The sequence below is a fragment of the Cavia porcellus genome, unplaced genomic scaffold (genome assembly GCF_034190915.1).
Source record: "Cavia porcellus strain 051 isolate PalLab524CR breed Dunkin Hartley unplaced genomic scaffold, mCavPor4.1 scaffold_2, whole genome shotgun sequence".
Lineage (NCBI taxonomy): Eukaryota > Metazoa > Chordata > Mammalia > Rodentia > Caviidae > Cavia > Cavia porcellus.
In genome coordinates this window covers 105,486,880-105,511,981 of record NW_026947485.1, presented here as the reverse complement: position 1 = coordinate 105,511,981, position 25,102 = coordinate 105,486,880, and the positions used below count along the sequence as shown (strand labels likewise).

The 25,102-nt window shown below is 44.0% G+C and overlaps 1 protein-coding gene across 1 annotated transcript in view; it reads right to left on the bottom strand.

The window, feature by feature from the left end:
• Inpp5a (inositol polyphosphate-5-phosphatase A) overlaps positions 1-25,102 on the bottom strand; it is a 241,932-nt gene that overhangs the window by 35,233 nt on the left and 181,597 nt on the right. The window contains 3 exon segments of the mRNA XM_063245014.1: positions 7,367-7,451; positions 20,663-20,782; positions 22,045-22,097. Coding sequence (XP_063101084.1) covers positions 7,367-7,451; positions 20,663-20,782; positions 22,045-22,097 — 258 coding nt within the window.

The window sequence follows — 25,102 nt, the reverse complement described above, 5'->3', positions numbered from 1 at the left end:
TTTTAATTATGGCTTAAGCAATGCCAAATTTGATCACAATATCATCTTCTCAGTTATGCTCTGCAAACATGTTTGCATTAATTTGCATTTGAAATGCAAGAAGCTGCTCACTCATGGGGGACACAGCCTTTCGGCTTTACACACACACACACACACACACACACACACACACACGCACGCCACACACACACACATCCAACCTCTATACTCCTTCCTACTCCACAAATGAAAAAGTAAGTCTCCACTGTGTTCTGGAAGCTTCAAGAGTCCAGGCTGTGCCCCCTCAGGCACCCCAGGCTGAGCCACACCAGCAAGATGAACAATTGCAACATTTAATGCATTTAATTTACTGTAGCCAGGCTCTGGCTCATTGGCCTCTCATTGTTTTGGAGATGGATTTAATTAACCTCTGATGAATCTTGTCAGTAAGCATGACAATGTCAGGGTATGAGCAAAGTGGTGTACCCTGAGAGGCAGGGTCATCCGATGAGCCTGCTCCCCATGAAAGAGAGGGATTTCCTCACCAGCTAAGAACTCTGTGAAGGCTGAAGGGCATGCTACTTTGGATTGGGTTGGTTATGATAAGGCAAAGCAAAATCTTGGCCACTAACAGATGTTAGGCAATCAACTTTCAGTTTTACTCCCAAAAGGAAAGCCTCTTCTCTGCCTTTCGTGAAAATATTTTCTACAGGGCTGTTAATGTGTGTGTCTGGATGTCCTCCCAAAATTTCTCACAGTATGGGGCTTTTTGGATATGGTTGCACCTACAGTTTGTGATTGATTCATAGTCCAATGTAGGGATTAAGGGTATTACACCCATTCTGGGGCAGGTAGCTTGCATACAATATAACGGACAGAGTCACTTTGTCTCTCTGTCTCTGTCTGTCTCTCTCTGCTTTTTTTTTGTTGTTGTTGTTGTTGCCATAAAGAGTTGCCCTCTGCCATGTGCCCTGCCTTGGAGTCAGTTGTGGACTTGAAATCTCCACAAACCATGAGCTAAATAAACCTTTCACCCTTTAACTTTGGTTATCACGTATTTTGTCCCAGTAATAAGAAAATGACTAAGATAAGAGCCTTGGAAGCTGTGCCACTAGAGTATTTGCCTATCCAGCAGCAATCAGCCCTGCATTTCTCTTAGGCAAAATGCTCTACACTGAGAAATATACTTTCTTGATACCTTCTCATTAAGAACAACAGTGTCACTGTCTATGAACTTTCAGGTGACCCTTCCTAATCTTACTCTGACCTTTGGCAATCTTAAACCAGATTTCCAGGAGAATAATCTGGCAGAACTGAAGGAACAGATATCCCCAAGAACAAAGAACAAGGCCAGTTGTGACTTCCCCGTCTGTAGACATGGGCATCATAGTATCTTAAAAAGACTGCCCTTCTTAGAAGCACCTGCATTTAAAGGAAAGGATGTGCCTGGTATCCAAGGTGGCCAGTTCTGTGCAATCTGGGTACCAGCTGAAGGCCAGCAAGAGCCATAAGTCTAAAAGGCTAGCTAGAGCTACAGTGTCTTACAGGGTCCAAGGTTGTGTGGGCTGGTTGGCCAAGAGTATCCTTGACGCTGGCTCTACCTTCTCTCTTGGCAGTCTAAACAGTGAAGAGGATAAGATATGTATACAGATCCAAGAGGCACAGCTTGGATCAGTTCCTCAGAGACAGAGGCACAGCTGAGGGCTGCTTGCTGTGTACCATGGAATTTCTATAAACAGCTGACAATTATTGATGCCTTGAGGAGAAATGGTCTTTGATTCCAGAATTACAGTCTTTAGTTGACTAAATGGCCCTAAAGATACACTAAAAATCACATTGTATTATTTTCCACTAGGTTGCTTTACTTACTCTTTAAAGTACACTGTGGAAAACATAAAGAGAATTCTTAGCAAAGACACAACTATAGGTATCTGTAGGTTTTAAAAGAGCTCAATTAGTGCACAGATCTAAGACACATCTGTTTACTTATTAAACAAATAATCCACTTAAGAACTACTGATTTTCCTCCTACTGTTTTCCAACTGCCAGGTTAATAGCAAGGACAAGGAGCCTTGAATTTATCATGTATGAGGGGCCATAAACCGGAATCCAACAACTTCATGAACAGCTGTTGTCAGGAGGTAGACTGTATGCAGAGGCCAAGTAACCAACCACCTGAAAGACCCACTTGGGGGTTGTTACCTCCTCCTAGGGAGGGGCTTTCCTCAGGGGTATTACTGCTACTTAAGTCACCATTCTGGTGACTGAGAAAAGACATTGTGCAGATGAAACTCAAGCTGCTCTCAACAGCCCCAAGCAATGACTGTGTGATCAGAGTACACTCAACTTTCCTCCTGAGTTATACAAGGCTGAGTGCAAGAAAGGACCAGTACCAGTACCATAAACTGCTGCCCCCTCACTCTGCAAGCACAGTCTGTGCAACCTGAAGGACCTTTTGATTCTCTTTTGTTTAACACCTGCTGGCAGATACCCCGAGAGAAAGCCCGTTGCTTAAAACAACTGCACCTGACATGGACTGAGAGGGTTATCTCAGGGGAGCCTTCTCTTATTTTCCGAGTTCTACCCCCTCGCCTGGAGAAACTTGGGCCCATTCCTTCCCTGGAAATCTGCACAGAAGGCCACATAGCATTGTCCCATGTTGTACGTGAAATGGTGCTATATCTGGGATGCTGAGAAGAGCAACTAGGCATCTAGCTGAAGACTTCTACCTCAGAGTCGTGGTTCCAACATGAATGAGAACATGCTGAGGAAGCTCAATTCCAGGCAACCAGGACAGCAGTCCACAAGGAAAAGTTTCTCCAATAAGGGATATGAATGTGTGCTAAAAATCACAAAGCTCTTTCTTATAAGCAAGGCCCAAACCACATGGCTCTGTAAAATATGATCTACAGTAAGGTTTGAAATCTAGCTCTTCTGCTACCCAAGGTGCTCAGTCACTTTTTCTGCACCTATGGCATGTATGGCTCTGGTGTATCAGTGCCCCACACTGGGGAATAGGAAGAGAGGCACATGCCACTGGCAGGATGTGTACAACACCTTGCTGACCTGGGACTGTGGTGCTGCCAGCTTGAGTTTGTTTGCCCATAAGGTTTTGCAGGGAAATCCTGCCCTGGGTGATGCGATGAAACACAGAGGTTCTGGAAATGGCCAACACTTTCTTCTCTTATCTTGTCATCTTCTATAATGTTACACGTGAAGTACAAGCTTCAGTTCAGGTATCTTAAAAAGTATGTCTTTAGAACCTACCTCTTTCTACACTTAAGAAATTCCTTTTATGCTAAGTGGCCTGCTGTGGCATTAGAGGGCTATTGCAGCTATGGAGAGACAGATGCCATCCTGTTGGCAAGTGGACACAGGGTTACTGCTACATTTCAGACTGCTCAGTCTTCCCCTTAAGGTGACCTACTGGTTAGTCAGTGTCCTGAAAGATTGTATAACTCAATGACTGTTGTAAAATCTGACAGCTCTTCTGGGAGCTCAGGAAGTGAATCCTGCCCCACACTGGTTTCCATGGGTTCTGAGGACCCTGACTACCTAACAGGGGCAGGCTATGACTCACTGCCTATGCTATGAAAGGAGGCTCCACATGGCTGTACAGGCAAGGGCAGGATCTCCTGGTACTTTCCCAACAGCAGGGCCCTGTCCACCTAGCCTGCTTACCTTCCTGTCCACATTCTGAGGCACACGATACCGGATGCTTTATCCTTACCTAGCCGATTGTACTCTAGGATTCATTGCTACTGCTCCACCATCACTAGCTCTCCCCATCACAATAACACAGGTTCCCTAGCAAAAAAGTCAACACAGCCTTGGCTGAGACTGTCATAAGAACACTCACTGTAAGGCAAAGAGGTACAGTGATACCACAGTTCACGAACTTAATTCTTTCCATGATTTTGGTCACAAACTGAATTGGATGAGAACTAAATCAAATTTCAGTAGGTCAATACTGAACCTAACCATTGAATTTGATTTGATTCTCATTCAATTCAGTTTGCAACTAGAATGGTAGAAAGAATTAAGTTCGTGAACCGAGATCCACTATAATTTACTGCATAGAAAATGACCTCCTTAGGAACAGCATAAGTGCAGAATATTTTTTACTATGATCAAAACTCATGCTTTGTTACCTACCTTCTCACAGACACTGCAGGAGGCAAAAAGGAGCAGTGATGCTGCCCTGCTGGCTTTCCTAACTCCTCACACAGGCCTCCTAGTGTCACAGCATTGTATGCACTCCCACTTTGCAGTGCTAGGTCTGTCACTGATGCACATGGGGGCAAAGACAGACATGACACCCAGCAGACAGGCCAAGAGGGCAACAAACAAACATGCTTGTACACCTTGTCTAAAGACCAGCTATTTTGGAAACTTTTACATAAAAAAAAAAAAAAAACAACAAAAAACAGCATTTCAAATAATTCTTGATCTGTACCAAGGAGTTCTGATTGGAAAATCATGAGGTAGGAAAACATCTGTGATCCTGGAGGAGACAGCTATACTGAACCTGGTCCAGTTCTTGGCAGTAAGTCACAGTAAGAGGTTCTAATGGCTCTGTGGGGACTTTTAGAAGAATGTGGCAATTGTTGGGAAAGTCTATCACTGAGTCACAAAGAAAGTCCCCAAAGCACAGGTCATTAAGGACTTGTGGAGTCCTTTGTAGAATGACTTCTAAAGACGTGAAGATTATATTGGAAACAGATCTATTTCACCAGTAAAGGACATTCAAACTCTGACTTCAGGTGACTGTCCCTTCAGCCCATCACAGTTCCATCTCTATGTGTGCATCCTCTGTCCATCTTTGTGCTGCCTTTTCTAGCTAGGCTAAAGTTGCTAGGAAGAGGCTTCTTTACCACAACCTGCCCCCAAGTGGGGAAGACAGATGGTGCCTGATTTCCTGACCTGGGTGACACTAGGCTAGGTCCCAGACCTGAAACCAGCAAAAACTGGTATCCTGAGGCTGCATTCCTTGTTCTCTACCTCACCCACAATGTGGAGTCCATCTAGACCATATCTGGAAACCCTCCTCCTTTACACTTGTGGGGCAGGATCCCCTTGCCCTAGGAAACAGGACCATCTCAGAAATGAAGCAAAGTTGCTTAAGGTGATAGACCAGAGGCAAGGTGGTGTAGAATCCTTTGGGAAGGAGGAAAGTTTGTGATAAATGAAAAATGCAGCATTTCCATTAATGCACTGCACTGACCCCAAGGCTCCTTCAAACATGGATCTCTCTTAAGTGCACGAGCCTGGTCACATCTATGTGCAAATTCAAAGTAGATATTTTCTCAAATTCCCATTTGGTAAGAAAAAGTACTACAGTTTTTGAGCTGAGTCACTCCCACCTCTGCACAGTGATCCAAGCAATCCTGTTTCGAGAGATCCCCAGGAACCTAGCCACACCACCTCACTTTGCATCCTGCCACAAACTGTTCTCCCACAGAAATACACTCCAGAAGGGCAGATTTGGAATGCTCACCTGGTACCCATCCTGACCAACTGAAGAGTAGCTGCCCTTTTGTGATATTTATTCTACCTGGGAAGAAAAGGGCACTCTTGAATTTCCTCTGACCTTTTCCTAATCATGAGTTGACTGGATTTAGTTTTTCAAAAGTCCTTTAGCTTTCTACAGGCCATTCGGCTCAGAGTGAAGGCCTCTGGGTGGATGAGGAAGCTACTCTGTGCAGGAGAAGATCCTGAGCTCAAGCAACAAGCCAGAGACTGAGCTCAGAGGTTCAGAAACAAGAGATTCAAGGTCTTGCAAATGCAGCTTTTCAGTTCCAGATGGCTTAGTCTGAATGAAAAGACCTTTTAACAAGGTGCCCTTCTATCCTTTTCTACTAAGGATGGAAGATTAACATGTGACAGTATTTGGAACTGAGATTACTAATGGGAAGATAATTCTCAGCAGCATCAGACACATCAGATTTCCAGAGGATAGGCTCTGTTCTTAGTCTCTCAAGGAACCCAACCTCAGACTAAGAAGCTCCACAACCTTTAGCAGAGATGACAAGCCAGAGACACAGGAAACCTGTCTGTCTTAAAAGTTGTATGTAGTTCACAGTGTTCCTTCTTCCTCCACAACTGCATTATGCTGTATCCCTTGTAGGAGTCACTGAATATCCAGGGAACCAACCTACACAGCCAAACATATACATATGTGTGCTCTGAGACCTTACCTAGCAAAATACTGTTAGTTTAATTAAACAAAAAAGAAAGAAGATTTCAATAGCACATTACTCATTTCTGTCAGACAGAGGGAGATACAGGACAAGAAAAAGGTTGCTCAACTCTGTCTTTAATAATTTTCTACCAAGGATGGAAGATTAATGTGTGACAGTATTTGGAACTGAGACTACTAATGGGAAGATAATTACTTGAGGTACTGTGTGTCTTCATTGTGGTTCTCACTGTGGCCCATCTAGTAGATGGCATGTACTGTGTCAAGCACTTTAAAGGGTGACCTGCAGAGGACTAGAGGATATGCCAGACCTGTTACACATACCTCTCCTTTGATGCTGCCTGAGAAGATAGTATGTCCCACAGTCATACAGAACTAGGAGGAAAAACACTTAGGAACAAGGCTGTTGTGTACCTGTCACAGACCCCACCATAGAGAAAAGGTGGCCCTTGTACTCATTCCATGGGACCCACTTTTCCCAAGGACACAATCCAGTCACACCTTCCTTTTGACCTCAGCAGCTATGTTCCTAGCCCTTGGAGCAAGGTTTGATAGTTTTACTCCAAGGCATCAGTGGTGCCTGTGTGTGAGCAACCCCAGGAGCTAGCAAGACCTCCAAATTCCCCCCAAGATCAAGAGCCAGAAATGACTTCTTAAACTAAGTGAAATCGATTTTCAGATAAATAAATACAAAATTAAAAGCAGGATTTTTTTTTTTTAGTCAGTCAGGGTCTCTCTATGTAGTTTGGACTAGCCTTACACTTACTAGGGGCAATCCTTCTATTTCAGCCTCCCAAGGGCTTAAAGTCAGGCCTCTATAGTTCATTTGTGTGTAATGAGGAAAACCTGCTGGATTTGTAGTTGGAAAATAGGAGCCTGTCAAGCCCAGCGCTGCAATGTGTCTAAGCAGAGCCTCAATGCATGGCTACACACCCTCACGTCTAGCTACAGACCAGCTGATCAGCCAGCTCAGAGGGACTCTCATCCATCTCTAATTTCAATAAAGACTCTTCTTCTGACAGTAAAAATATTTCTTTATTGGGAGTTTTTGCCTTAAAAAATGTAATCAGTGAAAATGATGTCATGGAAGTCACCTGGAAAGAACACCATTCTTTCCACTATTTTTTCACTACGAAATAACAAATAGAAGCACAGTACCAGACTGTAAGGAGGAAGCTGCATGCGTACCTCTACAACAGACTTGGAATCCAGGCGGAAGTTGAAATCGCCAAAGACAAAGTAAGCAACTTTCTCAAATCGCTGATCGATAATTCTGGAAGGAAAAAAGGAGTTAGAGGTCACTAAATGGCTAGACACCAACAGCCCCACACCTGGATCAGTCACATCTGTTCTCCACATTCCAGGTGACCCACTTTCAACTTTGCTAAAGGAAATCCCTGGTGATCACTTCTTTGTACACCTAGAACCTAGCATAAGGCCACTGACTATACCTCATCACCAAACAGTGCTCAGCTATCCTCGGCATCTGGGCTAAGACAACACTAAAACCAAGTTCTGAGGAAAGAAGCAGCACTGACAAAGCAGCAGACCCTGGGACAGAAATGCCTAAGGAACAGTATTTAGAAGAACCAGAAACATGTAGGAAGTATGCCCATACTAATGGGCAGGAGTAAGTCCTGCATGTGTGCCACCGTCTGTTACCCCCAGCTTGACTTCTTTTTCCACTGAGACACAAGCTCAACCTTGAAATGTTTGTATATCATCTCACTTGGACATTTCCAAATTATAAAGCAATGACCTATCTATAAGATATGTATGCGTTAGCTAGGCAATACCCTGATGGAAATATTTTTCACGTAATCTAAATCAATCATAAATCATTTCATGAAAATTTTTCCACTGAGAAACACACACAAGCAAACATTCAGTAGTTCGTTTGTGATGATGTGAAGCAACTTGTTTTACAGACATGGCTCAAATCTTACACTTACCTGACAATGGCAGCTACACAATTGACAAACTCCCTTGCTTTTGAGGCAAACTAAATGCTCATTTCTTTTGATTTGAAAGTAAATGAGGACTCCTACACATGGAATTTGCTAACAAGATATCAGTGGCTGTCTATGCAAAGGCACAATAAATCAGGCCAGTCAGAGTCCCAGATTTCACTAGCCAGTCTGGCCTCATTCACATCATTTGCTATAAAAAGCCCCGGGCAAAGCAAGAGACAAGCTGCTGTTTTAAAAAATATTAGTATCTAGGCAAACAGAAGACAATGAAAATTTACCAATTAGAAGCTTGGAAAATTCTAATGGCTACCAATGTCTCTCTCTCCCTTGCATTTCCGGCTTGACACAACTGTGTACCACTGTGTGTACCAGTGGGCCAGTGGGTGCCAGTGGGGGTTCAGACTATAGCTCAAGTGCTGTGCATACACAGAGCTGGCGTCAGGGTGCTGTGGGGCCAGAGGCATGGAGAGAAAGGTGGCTGATTAATCATGGACTAGGTGTTTTCCAGCTTGATCCATTAGCTCAAGAAAAAAAAAAGAAAGGACAAGTATATTGCTCATCTCCTGTTTTTCAGGTTTACAAGGTGTGATGCAGTGAGATGCTGAAGGGAGTCCACCCCATCACAGTTGGAAGAAAGAGGTCACTGGAAGCACTGGAAGCAGCCACTGCCATAGGCCTCTGCCTGACTGCTCTATTTCTAGAATGGTGCCTTAGAGCAGGCTGCAGGGAGCACTGAACAGTCCACTCCTGTCATCTTTTTGAACTCTAGGCCTAGGGAGGACACTGACTCTCTCAACTTTCAGTTACACTGAGTGTGAACATCTTCCTTTTTTTCTTTTTATCCGTACCGGGGATTGAACTCACGACCGCCTGCTTGCAAGGCAGGTGCTTATGCCGCTGAGCTAAATCCCCAGCCCCTAAGTGTGAACATCTTTTAGCATATTCACTGGAACCTACATTCCCCCGTTTTTATGAATTCAAACACAATCTATTTCTATTTGGTTCTCTGTACTTTTCTCTCTGAATCCTGAGGTCTTCCCTGCAATTCCTGATAGTGATCTTTGTCTGTGGCAGACATGGAAATCTTGCTAGCCTGCTGCTGGTCTTGTCACTCTGCTCAGGCAGCTTCTGCCAGACAGAAGGTGCAGCTTCCACAAAGTAATGTGTATCAGTGTTTCCCTGTGGCTGCCACAGCACCGCTGGGGAGTGTATGAACCATCTGAAGTCAGAATGTGAAACAGGGATCTCAGTTTCTGAGAGGAACAATTGATCCACATCACTTACTAAGTGCTCAGTATGCTTCTTCACTGAGTTTGTGTCATACCATACAACTTCTAAGAGAGCATGGATCTTTTTGAAATGACTTTCCTCTGCAGATCTCTTCTCTTCTCTTTCTGTACCCTGTCCCTACTTTTTAGAGAAAAAGCAAACCTCTAGTTTTGTTTTGTTTTTTGATGGTTGCAGGGATGAATGAAAAGAACAGCACTTCACATTTTGGGCAGCTGCGTATTTTATATTATTATACTTTATGGATGCTTGCCTCTCAAAAAGCACTTAACTCTCATAACCCTTAGAAAACTCCAATGCTGAAAACAATAAAAAATTTTTAGACAAAATTTTACTTTTCTCTTCCTGTATTTATGCTACACTTGTTATTGGTGATTATTATGATTTTTTTAAAACTTTTTGAGTAATGAGGATACATTCTCAAAGTGTCCTGTTGCACAGCCATGTGCTTATGCACACACCTCTCAGAGCTTTCTTAGTGACCTTTCCTACTCATCCGTATTTTCTGAGATTCATCAGTGGATACGGCCTCTAAGGGTCTATGGGCAACGCAGGGAAATGGGCAAACATGTACTTCCTAATTAGTTCTTAAGACAAAAATACTTAGGTTAAATCTTTGTTTTAAAGGATTATGTCTCTTCTAGCATAATGTGGTAAGACCACCTCACATTCTGTGCTTGTAAGGGGAGCTCTTGACATTTTCTCTGATCAGTAGCTAGCAAAGCTGCTTTATTGCCACCACCATCTGGAAGACAATGAACTGAGGCTTCTGTGTGGGAGTCAGGCGGTACTCACAGGAGAGATGAGCATGAAGTAAGTCAAAGACATCCTGAGTTTAAGTAAGAACACCAGGGAGAGCCCAGTAAAAGGATACCAAAGCAATTTCCCCATGGCCAAGCAGAGTTCATGCTCAAGAATGAGAGTCAGGGCTGGGGCCTGTGGCTCATGACATGGGATAGATAGCAAGCTCAACAGACTGTGTACTGAGTTTTGAGGGGAAGGAAAAGGCCTACAACAAAATGTGAAGAGACAGTGCCTTCTATGGTAAACTAGCAAATGCTCAATTAAATAGCAGAATCCATTCTGAGGTAAATTCTTGGAAAAAAAAAAAAAAAACAGATTTCAGACTGAAGCTGATATAAACAGAAAATTGTTCCATGCTTAAAGAGAGTAAAAATGCTGCCTCCTCGGCCATTCCTGCCCACAGCTCTTCCAGATGTGTCCAAGGACCTGCAATAACTCCATAAAGCAACACAGGCACAACTGGGTTCCTGTAAGATTATCATTAAAAATCTAAATTTTTATCATGCTTTCCTGCCCTGCTCTTTTTGAGGTAATAGCCTAAGCCAATTAATAACAATACCCATCTCTGAAGGTCATGTGGCAAGCAGCAAGATGAAGGGGCTGTCACCAACAGAGGCAATTGCCTGAGTGCCAGGCCCACAGCCCTCACAGCACTCACTTTTAATTTCAATATAGTGCTATTTGGACCAGCGGGAGGGAAAAAGAGTTGTTTTAAAATTAATTACCTTGTCAGTAGCTATTATGATTAAAAAGTCAGCCCACATCAATATCATATGCTTAATTTAAAAAGAAAATTACAATAAGAGCCATAAAAATCAATTTTTTAGGCCTAGAAATGGTGTCTCTTGGTTTGACAGGTGATTCCAGGATGTGATAGACTTGTTGGGGGAAATTCTGGCTCTTCCCCACTTGGTCAGGGCCTTGTCCACCTGTTTCTAGATGGTAACTCGTGATGCAATAGTCTCAAGACTTCCAGAGTAGTCGTAGATAACATTCAAGAACTGCAGCGCTTCCACCAGTCACTGCCCTCTTCTCTACCATGTTGGTGGGAACCCTAAGTGGAGCTTCCCAGTGCCTCAAGGCCCTGTGGCCAGGGTGGGCTCCAGAGAATAACTGTGGACAGTCCCACTGGGGCCATAAGAAGGACAGACTTCACACAACTAGGTTTTTGTCTTTGTTTTTCTTTTTAAATTTTATCCCAAGGAGCTGAAGTGGTTTGGAAGGTGCCTTGGTTAGTTGTGTTTCCTCCAGTAATTCCAAAATGCTACAAGTTAGTTCCTTTCTTTCTTTTGTGCATTTTTTTAAACCAGCAGACATGATGCTAAAATTATTACACTATGCTTTTAATGCACGATCTTTGCACAGAGATTGACTAATGGCTTCTTGGCTATAGGAGAGGTCACATCCTTAGGTCACTTTTAAACTGAAGGCAAAAAAGTGACAATATAAAACTGCTAAAATTATCAACACTGTTTCAGACTAATTAATCACTTAAAATTTTTCTGACTCTTAAATCTTGAATCAACCAATTTATCATAGATGTTTTTAAGCCATTTTAAATAAAGTCACCTCCAACTAAATGCAAACAATAACCAGTGTGAAATTTTTCTTTTATTTCATTCTTCACTCTGCCTCTGCAGCGACTCCAGCAGGGACTCCAGAAGCACAGCTCCCATGATCAGCCTATTTGCCTGACACAACTGAGGCAAAAGCAAAGAGCAGGAAGCTGACTCAGTGCCAGGTCAGCAAAAACACCAGGCATGCCTTATAATATCCCAGCAGGAGCTCAGGTAAAGTTCCAACTAATATACTCCTACTTGACTTGGCTCCCAGTGCAATGTCCTTCCCACGTGGGCTTCTTCATGTCTTGGAACCTCTATGTCTGACTTATCCATACCAGCAAGCCAGGGGTGCTTCCAGGCTGACCACTCTCCACTGTGAGCCCTTATGGACCAGGAAATGCCCATTTTCCTCCATTCAGTCAATGGCCTTGTGTGTCCAGGCCACCCAAGGCCCACATCCACTTGCTATGGCAGGGCAGGTACCATCCATCCTCTGTCCAGAGATGCAAGCCAGCAGCACCTTCTGGCCCATTACAGCCATGGTCCCAGTCATAGTAGGGAACTCACAATCCACAGCATTTATATGGGGAATGCCTAGAGATGTTATTGAGGCTAAGTACACAGCACAATACATTAACAGACTTGAGTACCAAAACATGGTTAGATATATTTGGTCTGAGAAAAGTTTCAGTGAATGAGGCATGAACTATAAACACCACTCTTTCCCTAAGCTTTGCTGCATAGCCTGCTGCTTATGTCCCAAAATGTTACCTCCTGTCTTAATTTGCTGTGGCCTGAACTCTGTGAATTGTCAGAAGGATGTCACAAGGCTCTGCTCTGGGTTGAACATATCCTCCAAATTAAATTCATTATTTGGAATCCTTCCCCAGGTCACTGTAGTTTGTAGATGGGGCCTTTAGGTGATGGAGGTGAGTGAGCATAAGTGCTGACTCCAAGGATTGGTATCCTCAGAAGACAAGAGGAGGCACCAAAATGCTTGCTTTTCAATCACATGAGGACACAGCATCCACATGCCAGGAATGAACCCTGGCCTGCCTCTGCTACCCTCAGTCTGCACTTTCAAGCTTCCAGAACTGTGCAAAATTCCTATGATTTAAACTCCCACTCTGTGGTATTTTGCCATGGCATCAGGGTTGACAAGACAGCATCCATTGCCAGGGCACTAAATGTGGACAAAGGTATGTAACAGGGAGGAAGTTAGAAACATATCTGGATTCTGTAAGCTGTTAGCCAAAGTGCTTCATAACTTGGTCCCCACTTACTCCTTCAGCTGTCTGGCAGAAGGATAAAATCAGGTGGAATTTTGAGAAACTGAAGTTATTCTTCTGGATACAGACTGGTTTGTTCACATATCCACGATGTGCTGGGCATCCAATACATGTCTGGAGCATTTAGACCCATCATCACACCAGTCCTTCGCATCTTCCCAGGCCCAGGCTCCCTGAAAGGCCTGCATTCCACTCTGACACACTGCTGAAGAGCTGCGGGACCCACCTGTGCATAGCCCAGTTGGACACAGCAGTTATCATTTCCGTTTGTTTTCTAAATGTGAACACTAGATACTCAAAGTGTTTTTTTTCTTACACTGAGGACCAGCTTGTCAGAACCTACTCAGATACCAACATAAGCCAGTGGGAGATGCACACAAGTGCCTAAGCCTCTGTGGCTGCTTTATTATGTAGGTATCTGACAAACAAAACATAGTCAAGATCTCAAAGAGTGGAGTAGTCCTCAAATCTTAGACATTTGCAAGCAACCAAAATGATGCTCAACATTGCCCCACTTTCCCTAACACTGGCTGGGTGTAGATTTGGCAAAATTCTGATAACTTTCATAAAGCTCTCTGAACCAGATAAGTAGAGAGACAGGAAACCCCACAAAGGAGCAGCTGATGTGAAGCTAGTAGAACCACCTGACATTAAAGACAGGAATGCATTGCACATCAGTGTGCAGGGGAATGCTAATTAGGTAATGCTCAAAAATATTACTTGTGGATGCTTAAATGTACAAAAACAAACTGTATATGCACATAGAAAACACAAAGACCTGCTCCATGTTAATGGATAAGCTACGGAAACATGCATGATTGTGTGACACATGCACAGAAACATGTAGAGGAATCATAGGCACCAATCCAAGTGGCATTCGGAGGGACCAGGCAAAGGGCTCAGGACACAGACAGCACCAGTGGCATCCATATGTCTTATTGCTTCACAAAAGGGCAAAATACACTTGTAACACTGCTGAACAAAGATACATACCTTTTCATTATCACAGTGTTCCATACTTTCTAAATACTTATTTTCAGTAAAATAAAGAAATATTAAAAATTTCAACAATCATCTGAGACATAAGGCATAAAAACTCATCTTCCTAGGATTACAACTGGACTTGATGTATCCTAATTAACAATATTCCTGATGAATGGCATTAAAAACACTGGAACAGGCCAGGGACTTTGACCTAAAAGTAGCCAATAACAGTGGGGCACTAGCCTGTGGGATGGGAGATTAGTCGCATGAGGGACTTTGATGGGCACACTGAGTCCGAGAGAGACAGCATGTGCCTTGAGCCCTCCTCGTCTGATGTAAGCCTCACTAGATATGTACAGAACTCACAGGAGACCTGCAACCCTTCTTCAGGGTGGCAGGTGGTAAATAAAGGTACGGGAAAGAGATCTGAGTGTTGTATCATAGTACTGGGATGACCTAAATCCTTAGCACACAGCATGCCTTTGCCTAGAGACGCAGCAGCTTTTCTTTTGCTTGCTGAACAGTCTGGCAAATTCTGGGAACAGCCTAAAGAGAAACATTTAGATTGGAGGGTCTTTGAGTGGCTGACAACTGACTGATGACCATCCATAAAACGACAAAGAGGAGCTGTGTGGCGGCCGGCATCACACCACCTCTCCCTGGGAACTAATTGCTCTGAATTGTTCACAGGAACATTATTTTTCTGGCAATCATTTTCTTTGAATGCCCAAAATGAGCATGAAACAACTCTTTTGACTGGACATAAAAGTTAAATGTCCCAATGTTGATCAAATTAACTTCAGTGCTGTGACAATGGACTATGTTTGTGAGAAAATAATGGGGGGACAGAGGGGTGCTTTATGCCAAGATTTCACAGTTGTAATGTTAAAATGTCTCTGTTGAACTAGCTAGGCCACATTTCAAAGAGGACATAGAAGAGTGCTGTCACTTGTGGAAAAAAAAAAATCACACTTCACAGACTCAAAAATATCAGCACATTTCTGCAGTAGATGACTCAGGAAGGCCAGTGTGGGGTTCTGGCTCAGTTGCTCCAGATGCTCCAAATATCTGATTTGTGTTGAGAGAGAGACAGAATGTCACAGCACAGATGAGAACAGATATCTACTAGACATATACAAGAGTGCCCAGGCTTTTGCCCATGTAAAAACCATCATTAAGATCCCCAGGATCTACCATAGAAACTTCTGATAGCTTCCAGACCTTCTAAACCTACCCAGACTTCTCTGAGCCTGGTCTTTTTCACTAACCAGAGACTTTCATAACAAGATATTTGAAGCAAAAACTTCCATAAATTGCATGAAAAAAATATAATTATGACAAAAAATCCTGAAGAATACACTGGATCTACCTGATCAACATTGAAATGGTAAACATTTGTTGTCTCAAACATCAGTCCTTTTCAATTTTTTGTTTTTTATTTTTGGTACCAGGAATCAAACCCAGGCCCTTGTGTTTGCTAGGTAGGTATTCTGCCACTGAGCTATATCCCAGCCCTGATAAATCCTTTTTAGTTTCTGAACCAAGTTGAACTGAAGGGCAGGTCCTCATCAGCTGTGCTCTTGAGTATGGGTACAATGCGTCTCTGCTGTGAGGCACACTGTCTGTGCACTTCCTGTACCACTACTCACCACTGTGGCTGCTAGAAAGCTTAACTCAGGGAGTTTATCTCTCAACTTTTTAAAAAATAACCTTTGGATTTTAGGAATAAAATTATTTTAGAGAAAAGCTTCAAAGAGTGCCAAGTATGTCTTGGTTTTAACACAGAGTCATCCCCAGTTCTTGGGGATAGGTATGCACAGCTGTCCCTACCCCAGCTCTGATGCTGCCTGCTCTTGCAGATCCCATGGATATGCAGACCTGTAGGCTGTACAGGGAGATTAAACCATAAGGCAGGCTCTCCATCAGAAGCCTTCTCACTGTCTCCTGCAGCTCAGCAAAGACTAGCAGACAATGTTCACTGTGGTTCCCAGTGCTGCTGTGAATGCAGCACTGTTGGTGGCAGTGTCCATTCAAAGGGCCAGCGTGGCATTGTCCTCCCCAATCAGCATAGCAGAATGCAGTCTGCTGGTGGCTGCCAAAAGGTTAGCAGCCCTGATGAAAGGGTAACCCATTATTCACCGCTCCTACAGAGCCCCCTTTTGTGCCTGGCAGCCCAGCCCTGCATGGTGGAGGTCCGGATCTGCGGCTGGCTGAGCTTGCCACAGAAGCCATTCATGGGAATGCAAAGACATAGAAAAGTAGCCCAAAAGCTCAAGGCTGCTTTTCTGGAAGCTTTGGAGGCAAGGCAGTGTGGGGCAATGACACATTTTATTGCCTCATTATCCTGACAACCTGACCATGGTGACAACACCAAGTGGATAGTAGTTGTCTCTTAACTCCCAGATTTCCTGGGAGGTATCCAAAACACTTGGTACCATGAAGAAAGAATCACTGGGCAGGAAGAACTATATTCAATGGTGCTGTGAAGTCCTTGCCTGCTGAGCTGCTGATTCACTGTCCTGAGGGGTGTCCAGCAGCCCATGGCCCACCTGAGGAAGAGGCCAGAATAAAGGACTCAGGGACTCCCACTCGGAACTAAGGCAACCTCCTGGATAAACAGACATGACAGTCCACATGGTGCTGTTGGCTGGGTGACATCCCTGAGGATTTGGACTAGATTGGGACAGTATCAGCCAGTTTTCCACTCTAGGAGTAAGTGGGTAGCAGCTGCCATAAGGGTGTACCTGGGGTACTCTAGAGCAGGTGTGGGTGAAGCAGGAAACAGGAAGGATGAGTGCATCCAGACTCTTGGGCTAGGTGTGGACACAGGCATTCACTGGTCATTTCATTGGGACAAAGCACTTGAGCCCCACAGTCACCTGTCAGTGCTGTGCCCCACTGTGGGTGGGAGAGCTCAGACTGTGGGCTCAGGTGTGCTTCGGGGCTCAGTGTCAGTCCCAGCTAAAGAGGGCAGGGCTAGAAGAAAAATCATCTCTTCCTGTGAGGCAGGCTCTGCCAGGGAGATCAAGAAGAGACTCAACAGGAAGACAAACCACGCCTTCCCACGAGCCAGCTGATGCGCGGGCTGGAAAACCTAAACTTTTCTCACTCTGCTCCCCTGTGGGCAACTGGCTGATTCAGAGGACTCAAGGTGAAATGATAGCAATAGCTTGATGCTTGTATTGTCTGACTGACTTTGCAGGCCCGGGGCTGGTAGTCTGGGCATCTATTTGGAGAATGGCAGTGTGCACTGTGGCAATTGTGGGGGAAAGATTTCCTTCTGCCTTGTTTCTGAAATTCACTGTTTTGTTTCATTTTACTATTTTGTTTTATTCCTATTTCTGGTAACCTGAGCAATCATTTTGAAGATAACAATATGCAGTATAATAACCATTGTTAAATTCCTATCATCTTGTTTTGAAAACCTATATAGCTATTGTTTTTGTCATTGTTTTATTGGTTTGCTTATTGATTTTTCTGCTTTTTCTTCTTTCTCTTTAAAATAAAAAAAAAGAGGGCATGGCTATGTATGGAGCTAAAATTTGGGCCTTGAGTGCTAGTGATAACAGTACAAACATTCAGACCACATGTCCAACATGCATGTCCCACATTTTTTTCCAAGGACTCAGTAGTACCAGCAGCACTAAGGCATTCTTTTATGTTGGAGACAGAGGATAGGAGTGACTGGAAGGGAAAAGGAACCAGACCACAGGACTTTGACATGATCTGCCTTTCCCAGGTAGGAAGGCATGTTTCCCAGAGTTAACAAATAGCCAACACTCCTGGCTAATGACAGCACAAGGATGGAATCTACCTCTGCCTCCCTGCACGGAACAGCACCTAGGAGGAATACAAAGCCAAGGGTACAGAGCTCATACAGGTTCAGCTCACTACACTGTAGTCTGAGGAAGAAGGGCTGGAGAAATGAAAAGGTCCAGGTGGCTGAGTCATAACACACATCTTGATTACTTTTCTCTTGTTGCTGAGACAAAATACCCAACACCCCAAATTAAGGAAATTTAGCTCACAGTTTGTGGACATTTCAGTCCATAATCAGCTGGCTCCAACATACAGTGGCATGGCACAGAGGTAGCCATTTCTGGCAGTGGCAAGTACCAAAGGCGACAAGAGCAAAAAAGGAAAAAGGGAAAGGCACACCTTCTTCCCTTCCTTATATTGTATGCCAGCTACTTGCTTCGGGAGGGTACAGCACTCACACCACCAGTCCCAGCACTAAACAATGAGCCAATCACAAACCCTAGATTTAGCCATCTTCAAAAGGCTCCCCCATGACTGCATGAGGCTTTGGGAGGACATCCAAACATAAACCATAACAGCACATATACACATGGATGCACATTGCTATGGTTTGCATCTAGATGTTCCCCCAAAGCCTCATGCAGCCATGGGAAACAGTTTTCAGAGATGGCTGTATCTACAGTATGTGGTGCTGAGATTAAGGGTACATGATTATTAATCAGCCCATTGATTGGTTTGGCACCACCCTAATATCAGCACCAGATAATCTAGATAAGATATAAGGGGTAAAAAGATGTTGTTAAGCCTCTTGTTGCTTTTGTTGTCCTCCAATGCCATAAATGGTTGCCTCTCTGCCATGTGCCACCTTGCCTTAGAGATAGTCGATTATAGTAGACTAAAATCTCTACAAACTATAACCCAAATAAACCTTTCTTCTTTTAAGTTTGGGTGTCAGGTACTTTATCTCAGCAATAAGAAAAGTAACTAAGACACACATAAGAAACCCTGTGAGCCCACAAGTGCATACGTATACACCCCAACACACTCCCCTCACATACAACCATTCATGTGCCCATCTGTATTCACACACAATGCACATATGCACATATCATGGTATGAGGTGTAGGAGAAAGGTCCTGAGACCAGATGCTTGTACAGGGGACTCCCTAGGCAATCCTTTTTGACCCCACTTGACTCTCAGGACACCCGCTCAGCACATAGTTATTGCTGAGGAGTAAATATGCCCAGTCCTCAGTGTCTCCTCTCTTGGATTCTCCCAGCCCTACCCTTGAGAGTAGGTGATGGTGCTGGATATAATGTGCCATATACAACTAGGGATAGGGGTGGGGAGAGATGATTCCCAACCACTCTTCTAGGTGGCCTATTATCCCTTCAATTGGAAATTTCCAAGAAGCCTCCCAGAGGTTCAAAGAACATCCTGCACTCATCCCAACTTTTCTTTCATTCTACGTCCAGCCCTTGATGCACACCGATCAGAGCCTCAGCCCTCAGTGCCATAGATAGCAGTATGACCACCCTTAGGGAAGAGTGGCACTTGGGAAATGGCATGGTCCTCTGCTCAGCACAATACCTATGCTTTTAACATTTTATTCTTCAAGGAGGTGAAAGAAAAGTGCTCTGTAACTGTGGTGGATCAAAGCTGAGGAGAAGGCAAATTCAGGGAGGAGAAAGGCTGAGACCCCAGAAAAAGAGATCAGAGGCTGAGAGGGAGGGTAGAGAGAGGCTGCGGAATACTAAATAAGGGAGAGCAGCATGAAGTGTCTCATGTTCCTTTACAAGCATAGTCTGGTGCTCCTTGCTTTGGGACACAAGGGCTAGGTGAGGTCCCCAAAGTCACAGCATGGTACTTAGGTAAAGGCAGAAACTATTCTGGGGCAGAAACACCTATCTTGGCTGGGTCAGTGATTACTACAAGCCAAAGTTTATCATTCTCTGTCATTTCAACCACAGGGATACTAGGACAACAGAATGTGGCTCAAAAACTATGTTGAACGAACAGAGAATAAACCTACACTTGGCTTCTGGGTTGAGTGTCAGTAAAAGGTCCATCTGTAAGTCAAGAGATATACTGGTACCAAGATGAGACTTTTTTATTAATCAGGGAACCTGTCTTTCCCAAATGATACTCCATCAGCTTTGATTCTGTCCACCATCATCTGGGACAGTGCAAATGTCAAAGACACAGGCAAGGTCCTGGTACATTCGGGTAGAAGAAAGCACAGCAGTTGAGGGCCCAAACAGCAGGTGGCATATACCCTGCCCTGATGGTCACTGAATCTACCTGTCCTTTCCTCAAGGTCCACATCCCATTCTCAGGAAGCAAGAGCTGGTTGGGTGTAGAGCAAAAGACAGCTCTACTATGCTTCTGGGCATTGCTCTAAGCTTAGAGTCTGATCCCAAGCCAAATACCCCAGAAGTCACTGAACAAGGCCAGAGCTAAGAGAGAGACATTGCTCATTGCCAGCAGAACCTCAGGGAGTCCCCATTTTTAAGTCCATACCCAGAGGTGGCTGTCATCATTCTGAAAGGTCTCCTTGCTGATACTAATCTTCTATCATATCTCTTTATAGTGCTATTTTTCTTAGCTTTTGATAAAATATAGAAAGAAAGGAAAGGAAATTGACTTGCGGCCAAACCACCTGCTGAGGAATTGCTCTGGTAAGTGCACAGGGGCTGGGAATTCTGCAGCCTTAATGGGTCAGCATTCCCAAGGGCTACTGGCAAATATGAGAAAAACAAATCAGGGAGGTAACCTCACAAAACAACTGCATCTGTGTTCACAAATGGCTGGGACATGGCAGCACCTACCTGTCAAGTACGTAGCCCAGGGCCTTGTGCCGGATGCCTGAGTACACTGAAGGGCTTGTCTCCCAGGCCACTAAGTTGGATGCGTCATGAAAAAGGTGAATGTTCACCAAGTCAAAGGCACTGCAATCAAGATAAAGAATTAGGTGACTAAAGGTCAGAGTCCTCCAGCTGCCCTGAGTAGGGCAGTTCCTTCATTTTGCCTCAGGAAAACATGTACTAGCTCCGGTCTCCTTGGTGGTTCTAGTCCTGTCCCTAAAGTGTTCAATGCCACATTACAACCTATGCAACACAATGGTATTTCACCAGTAAATACAAAGACTGAGGACTGCAAGTTTGCATTCCCTTATTTCAACCTATAGTTGTCACTGCCTATGAGCCTGATAATCCCAGCTCTAGATATCCATGCCCCTGGTACCTCTCCCATAGTCTACCAGGTTGGCTTCTAGGATTAAAGGGAAAGAGCAGCTATAGTGATCAGTCATTTCCTAGATTAGGTCACACAGTACTGTAGCTCTACCTTAGGGTTCCTCTGCCTCCCTCTTTCTTTCCCCACACTTTGGACTTTGTAAGCAGCTGCAGGCAGGCCATATGGGAAGGAGCTGTGTTCTTCCATCACCACCCAAGGACAAGCTCAGAAGACTTAGAAGGTTTCCAGACCCACAGCTTAGCCACAGAAACCATGGCCTAATCAATGTTTGCTCTCCAAAGCTGAAAACTGAGGGTGATCTGTCTTACCAGAACCTCAGGCAATAAGCCTTTGAAAAATCTCTGAGAGGGAAATAGAAACAAAGCCTCAAGTAGGATTCCACCACTTGGAGGACAGGTGGGGAAGTCACATGGAAACCACAGTAGAAAGGCAGAAACAGGCTCCTACAGTTTCTTTTCACCAAAAAAGGGGCACTGCCTCTGGGAACATTCACCTGAGAAAGCAGGCCAATACAACAGCATGCAGACGGGATCTCCCTTGTGCTCAGAGTCCTGATAAACACATATTTCTGAACATCTTCACACCATTTAACTTTGCAGCCTGGAATATACTAGGAGCCTCTTTGCCAAAGTGCTCATTCAGTAGCCTCTGGCACAAAAAAGCTAATGCCTGGTAAAAACCAGAGACTTTCTGCCATGTCTCCATTTGTGGTGAGCATCCAGACCTCTGACTTACAAGGAATGGGTGACAACACTCTGTGATGTGGCTTCATCCACAAACAAAAAAGGTCAAAGAGCGATGGGCAGAAGTTGAACAGCAAGAGCTCCCATTCAAAGTCAGTAAAGCTTTTGATGAGACATTTGCAACATGACAGTTGTACAAAATATCACAGAAGGATAAAAAACACTGGCAAAATAAGTAGACACAATTAGCTACACATATGTGACATACATACCAGTCAGCAATGCACCACCTTGTCCGGATGAAGCCTTTTCTTGACCACTTGCACTAAAAAACAAAGATCATACAGTAAGCACCACAAAGAGAAGCCAGAGGCCATGTGGCTCAGCTGCACTCCAAGTACACACAAGACACTTCTCCAAGTAGAAAAAATAACCTTTAAACTTGGTGTGTGCTATGGTCTGAATGTGTCCCACATATTCATGTTGAAATTTGACTGCTAGTGTGATGGCCCTAGCCTCAGAGAGGTAATTATATCACCAGGACTCCTTCTTCCTAAATGGCTAAAGCCCTCATAAAAGGGCTTGACAAAAGAGTATGCTCCCTTTTCTCTCTTTTATCCCTTCCACCATGTGGGGATACAACATTCATCTTCCTAGGAGGATACAGCACAAGCACCATGTGGGAAGAAGACAACACTTCACCAGACATTGAACTTGCCAGCACCTGGACCCTGTGGACTTTGCAGTCTGTAGTCCATAAAGAATAAATCCCTGCTACTGCTAAACTGCCCAGCCTAGAGTTCTTCTAAGGCACTCATTAACAGGGAAGGGGCAGACTATAGAAAGCTGCTCTTGGCTTCTGCTCCACATATTCTCCCCCACCCATAATACAGAGTCTACGACAATAGTCACTGATTCCCCTTACTCTCTTGATGTTGTTCGTGAAGTGAGGAAAAAAGGGCAGACATAGCACAGATGAGTAGGAAGGGGTAAGATATGGGAAAGGCTGGGCAAGAAAGACCTTGCCCATAGCTTTCTCATATGTAGGACCAAATGGCCCATTCCTTTCCCAAATCACTGGTCAATACATGCCCATTCTTAGGCAGGAAGGCAGCAGGTAGAAGCCTGGCTTCTGTGGTATGATGAAAAGTTCTGGACCCAGATGCCATGGTCCCATAGTGACTTAAGACTGAACCTTTAGAAGTATCTTCCCACAAGTAAAAAAAAAAAAAAAGACTGAACCTTAAATTCTACTTCGTCTTAATTTTAATTTAAATAGCCATGCAGCACTGGGCTGCCTCACAGTCTAACCAACTTTGGGAATAGGTATTCTGTTCAAAAGGAGCCCCTCCTACACCCTCAATTCACAAGCCCCATGTAAACAAACTCGTGGAGCAGGAGTATTTTCTCTTCCTAGAATGCCAGCCCCATCTGCATGGGGTGCCTTGCCATCAGCATTGGTCACAGTTGGGAGTCCAGTGCCTGGTGTAATTGACTTGGAGAGACAGGAGGAAAGAAAGATGATCCTTAAGGTTCATACAGGATTTCAAGGGAAGACAGAGGTGAAAGATGAATGCTGCATTTCCTCCATTGTGCCCATGCTGTCTGCTACAGAAGTGACCATTTGGGAATTCAGAGATAAGAGATGGTTAAAATGTGTTTCCTATATTGAAGAAGAATCCAGAGAAATAAACACCAGGCAATTTTGTTGTTTTACTTCTTATTTAAAGGAAGTAATTCAGTGGTTACAAAACAAAACTCTCCCCTTGGTTCCACAACTCTCTTAACCATGGATTCTATTTCTTTTACGTCCCCTTATAACTACTTGCTTGGATGAGAGTTGTCCAAGAACAGTACATAGTTGCTGTTATGGTTTGTATCTAGATATCCCCCCAAAACCTCATGAGCCCATTGCAGGGCTTTCCAGAGGTGGCTGGACCCAGGGTGTATAATACTGGGACTAAGGGATTAATACTGGGATAACTAAATGGGTTTTACCACAGTTCTGGGTATGGATAACGGAAGTTCCACTCTGGGTGTGGGTGGCATCAATCAATAGGCTTATAGCCTGGATGGAATATAAAGGGAGACAGGGAAGGTAGGCTTGTTGTTGCTGCTTCTGCTGTTGCTGTTTCTGTTGCTTCCTGTGATACCATGAACTGTTTCTCTTCTTTGATGCCCTTCTGCCATTCTGCCCTGCCTTGGAACCAGTCAGCTATGGATTGAAACCTCAACAAACGGTGAGCTGCATTAAACTTTTTCTTCTTTATCTTCAAGTGTCTCAGCAACAACAAAAAACAAAACAAACAAACAATTTCTTCTATTCCCATTCAACCCTCAAAAGAAGTTTGGTTCCTAATTCTAACACATGGCTCAAAATGCTGCCTTCAAGCTCTCCATGCCTTCATATACAGAATCTCAGCAGCGGCCAAAGGCCTTTGCAGCCCCTTTGTCCTCTTCATTCTCCAACTACACCCCTCACCCCAGACTCCAGGTGCTGGGATTCTAGGAATAGGGGCTCCTTCTCCTGACCTCCATGTGCTCCTACCCATGCTCAAGGATGGAAGGATAAAGTACGTCCATGCTTGTGACTCAGTTGCTAGCGAGTTACCAACCTTCTCCAGTATCACTCTGAATAATTCTCTTAGTCTGTGACATCCACCCTTGCTAGTAAGCTATATCATGACAGCTCTACCTACCAGTCCTTTGATTTATAGGTTTATTCTTACATATCTTGCTTTAGACTTCAGGTATGCTCAGCATGAAAACTCAAGCTTTAGTTTGGGAAAAATTTTCCCTGTTTTTTCCAACATTGCTCCTTCTTGTTTCCTTCTGAAGTTTATTTTGGATGAATATGTGAGTCTCTCAATGAGGCTTTCATATCTTAACTGTCCCTGGTATAAAAATATAAACAACCGAGCAAAAATCTTCCTCTTTCTAGGTCATGTTCTAGATGAACTCTTAATAGTATCATCTGATTCAGTGATCCTCAGTTTTACAACCTATTCTGTTCTTTTTAATGATTGTATTCTGATGGGGCAAATTTTTTGCTGTTGTTTCTATTGTTTTGTAGTGCTGGGGATTGAACCCAGAGCCTCGTACATGCTAGGTTAGCACTTGACCATTGGGCTACACCCTTCATCCACTATAAGCTATTTTTCGTATCTTGTTCTGATTTTGTTTTTATTTTCTACCTTGCTGTGTTTTGGCTGCATCAAACAAACAGCACATAAAGTCTGTGGGTCCTGGCTTCCTGGCATCGAAGGTATGGGGAAGCACTCATGGGGCTCACAGGTAAATCTGGCCTTTTTTCTTTCAAGACTGGTCTTG